General features: G+C 42.8%; 1 protein-coding gene across 1 annotated transcript; it reads left to right on the forward strand.

Moving 5' to 3' along the window:
• Positions 1–1,154: 1,154 nt before the first annotated feature.
• LOC121937895 (cysteine/serine-rich nuclear protein 2-like) lies at positions 1,155–4,454 on the forward strand (the record flags this gene model as incomplete). The annotated part of the gene is made up of 4 exons (XM_042481187.1): positions 1,155–1,255; positions 1,921–2,132; positions 3,619–3,881; positions 4,095–4,454. Coding segments are annotated over exons 2-4 (828 nt in total), but the record flags the coding sequence as incomplete, so codon positions are not given.
• Between the last annotated feature and the right edge of the window lie 18 nt (positions 4,455–4,472).

Raw genomic sequence — 4,472 nt, forward strand, 5'->3', positions numbered from 1 at the left:
TATATTTTTATATTTAATCCAGGTCACTCTACATGCACAGCAAATTTGATTTTTAATACGTTTTTTTAAGTTCCTTAAGTTGACCAAACATTGACTTTTGCCCGTTATGTTCATGCATTTATGACATCAAGTCAGCAACTCGTGTTATAAAATATTATTGTTTAATTGTCAATGGCCGATTCAAGGTCGATACTGACACTGATTATTAGTGGTCATGAGACCGATAACAGATATTTGGAATTGATTTGCATTTACACTAAAAATGAAAATCTTTCTGTCAATATTTAGACTTTGGAAAAAAACAAACTCCAACACAAAACTTTGTTTGATTGTCTTTAATAAACGTCATATACAGCAAGTTCCCAGCATCTCTTTTTTTTTATAAAGTCAAGTAAAAATTTGAATAAAAAATGAACAGACAGAAATATCAGTAAAAGTTCCTCCCATGCCGACACCCTCTTTGCACTTTTTAATTAAAAAGCAGATGCAAATAATCAGCAAAATGCCAAATATCAGCCCCAATAATCCCTAATTTTTAATGGCACATTTATCCCCAGGAGAGGAAATTGTGCTCATTTATGGGCATTGATGAACATAATGAGTATTTTTGTAAACACTGGTACATGTGTATTGTCTTTTGGTGAACCAAACGCATGATGGTGGCATGTTTTTAACACTCTGCCTGGCTGTCAGTTGACTCTCATTGTGTCCAAAAATGACTGGACAGCGTCTGCACAGACTCTGGTGTTTCACAGACGGTTGGACGAGCTTTTCCGTCACTGTAACGCCACTCTGCTCAGGTCTCTCTCACTCTGCACTGCCCCGCGCTGGTTTGTAACCCTGGATTACTCGTGTTTGGACTTATTTTCCATGTTCACATCCAAAAATAGCAGCCTCTTGAACCATTACACCCCCCCAGTCCTCGGCACGCAGCCATTGGACGGTCCGTTTCCACGTATTCTTCACAAAAAAACTTTCAGGAATCACAGGAATGTTAATTACTCTGCAGGGAAAGAAAGAAAAAAAACTCTCATCGTGCTCAGCTGCTTATGAGCAGAAGTAGGATTTCAGCTCATATGCTTTCACTCGTGAAACATCGGTTTGTAAGATAATCACTATCGAAATGTAATTAGCCTAAACAAACTGGAGCCCTGAAACCGGCTCGACCAGGAAAGACCTCTCCTTCCTCCAGCTGTCATTTGACTGTGTACATTTGGCGTCTTGCACAGAGGAGGAAACGGATCATTATTTATGTGTGAGTGAGCGGTTATGACTTTATGAATTCACTGATTTACATAACATCTCGTGGTTTAGGAATGCAGATACAAGTGAGCTCTTTGCATGATGCAAAAAAACTTGTTTTTTGTCTTTTCGAGCAGGGATACTGCAGCAACCCCAGACATGTTCCTAGAGTTTTAGGACTTTTCCAGGATTTTAGCATGTTTCTAGGATTTTCAGGATATTTTTAAGATTTTAGGACATTTTTTTTTAGAACAGGCCTATAGGATTTAACACATTTCTACGTTATTATTTATTATAACCTTTCTAGGTCAATTTTAGGTTACTTCTAGAATTTCAGGACTTTTCTAGGATTTTATGATGTTAAGATTTTAGGACTTTTTTCAGGATTTGGGCGCGTTTCTTGGATTTTACAACATTTCTGGAGTTTTAGGACATTTTCTAGGGTTTTAGGACATTTTTAGGATTGAAGACATTTCCAGGATTTTAGGACATTAGAGTCTTAGCCAGGACCTCTGTCGGGGGGCGCGGAGGATCCTCCACTGGCACTTTTTAGTTTTGATAAACAAGCTCTATTTTGATGCTGTTTAGTGCTCTTCAGCATCTTATGTACAAAACAGTTCCCGGTGTGAATCACTTGATTTTAATTGTAATAATTCTTTTTTCTCCGTGTTCATGCAGAATGTGAATGAACCACCACAGCCAAACAATGAGAGACATCCTCAAGAGAAAGTTTGTAGAGGTCGATGACAACCCCTACTCCTCCTCCTCCTCCTCTCCTCCGTCCTCCCTCTCCTCCTCCTCCTCAGAGTGGGAGTACGACGGGGAGAGCGCCTCCTCTGACAGCCAGGATTTCACACCTCACTGCCCTTCCTCACCCACCAGTTTACCCAGTAAGTCTCTGAACTAACGGTCACTGCATTTTCCCCCAAACTTCAAATAATGCCACCTAATCTGGCTTTTTTTAGGAGTGTCTCTTATCAGGCTGCAGCAGCGCTGATATGAAAACGCCGCTCTAGATAACGCACGCTGTTTGACTCGCCTCTGCATGTCTGTCCGGTCTGGTGGAGAGTCATTTGCCTGAGCAATAGGATGTTGTGGAATCGATTTGAATAGCAATGTCTCCTTTAAACAAGACCTATCAAATGGCCTTTTTAAGATATCACAAAAGGGAGCCAACAAAGGCAGGATGCTCTGCAGATTTTGGTTGTCAGTCTGAGGAGCGTGTGAGTTTCGGGCGTGTTGAGTCAAACAGTGCCCCGGTGTGGAGCCTCTCGGTCCCACAGCAGCTCAGTCAGCTGCTCTCAGCTGTTTACTGACTTTTGGCCTCAGTTATGTGTGAGAGGAGCTGTTGAACCAAACAGTAACCTGATAAATACTGACGACTAAAGTGACAACACGAACTGTGTTCACGGTGCTGCTGTTGCTGCACTTTTGCCCTCTGTATGAACTGTTGCGTTTTTCTTTCTTTCTTCATATTTCTATCGTCTTTTCCAGCCAAATAAGCAGTCCTGCTGATTCCAGCATATTAATGTTTGTGTTTTATACTGGGGGTCATTAATATGCTGTGTCCCTTTGAAATAAGCATTAAATGAATTAAACGAAGGCTCTGTGGGTCGGACCCTGGAGAAACAACAGCACTGAGCTGCTGATTTACGTCTCTCTGCTGTTGATCTCCGCTGCTGCGTTAAAGCCCTCTGTGGTATTTCCTCTCCACATGTGTGTTGAAGTCAGGCCACCGCAGTCAAACACCTGTAGTACGTCACCTTGTGGCCGCTCAGAGACCTGCAGAGGATAATAATAACCATATTTATGTGATAATAACCTCAGATATATAGCTGCTTTAACCCTTTGAAACCCAGGTAAATTTGCATGATTATTTTCAAAAACATAGCAGCTTATATCAGTAATAATCTTACTTTCACTCCTGATGATGCTGAAGACGCCTCTGAAGCAGTCAGCTGCTGGACAGAGAGAGAGACCCTGTTACCCCCTCCCCCTTTTTTATTTTATTTTATTTTTTTTTATTTTATTTTTTTTTATTTTAATTAATTTATTTTATTTTATTTTATTTTAACTTGTTTCCCTTCTTTTTCTGTGATTAGTTGTGTTTGTATGTCTGGATTTTTGTTGGGATTTTCTCTTTTTTCTTTTTCCTTAATGCAGACACTTTGTCATAACCTGTAGTCGATGCACTACTCTGTACTGTCTGCAAAAACTGAACAAAAAACTTTTAAAACAGCCACATCTTTCCACGGCGTTTCAGGATCGAGGGGAGCCGAACACCTGCTTTGGTCTCCATAGTAACCTCAAAGTCCTGCTTGCTGAAGCACCAAATTCTCACTTCTAAATTTCTTATTTCTTTTCTAAAACAACCAGTTCGGTCCATCCTGAAGAGGCCGAGGCTCGCAGGTTTACAGAGCAACGTGCGCTTCGACCAGGTGACGGTGTTCAGTTTCCCTCGCTGCCAAGGCTTCACCAGTGTGCCCAGTCGAGGAGGAGCCACTCTGGGCATGAAGCAGAGGCACAGCACCCTCCAGAGATACACGGTGGCCGAGCACGCACTGGAGCGACGGCACAGACGCACCGAGAGGCTCAGAGAAAGACGGAGGGAAGAGAGGCTCGAGGCTCTGAAACACAAAGTGAGCGCACTCCTGACATTCAGACCTCATACAAAAATACAAATTATATAGATCAGTCAGAAAATGGGAAAAGATAAAAATAAAATCAAACCAAATGAGACAAACTGAACCAAAAAACCACCATCACAAAATAAATAAATTAAACAAAAGGATTAGTTTGCGTCACTCGTCGACACAGCCGACTTCTTACTGTATCTGTTGTTCTGTTCACAGTTAATCACCAGCGGAGCCGTCGACCGCAGAGAGGCAGACGGGCTCAGGGCGGATCAGGTCCCAGATGAAGACGCTGACGTCCACATCAGTGATGCAGATCTGGAGGACGGAGGTTTCCTTCAGCCGTACTCGTCCAAACAGCGGCAGGCTCTGCTGCAGGCCGCGGGGGTGAAGCGCGTCGACAAGGAGGAGAAGAGGCAGCTTCACGCGCTGCGTCTCTCCAGAGAGGACTGTGGGTGTGACTGCCGCGGCTTCTGTGAGCCGGAGAGCTGCGCCTGCAGCCTGGCAGGAATCAAGTGCCAGGTACCACGAAAACAGACATTTCTGTCTTGTTATTTGGTAGAAAGACACCTGCGGAGAGCCAGAAATCTTTTTTTT

This window comes from Plectropomus leopardus, unplaced genomic scaffold (genome assembly GCF_008729295.1).
Source record: "Plectropomus leopardus isolate mb unplaced genomic scaffold, YSFRI_Pleo_2.0 unplaced_scaffold27777, whole genome shotgun sequence".
Lineage (NCBI taxonomy): Eukaryota > Metazoa > Chordata > Actinopteri > Perciformes > Serranidae > Plectropomus > Plectropomus leopardus.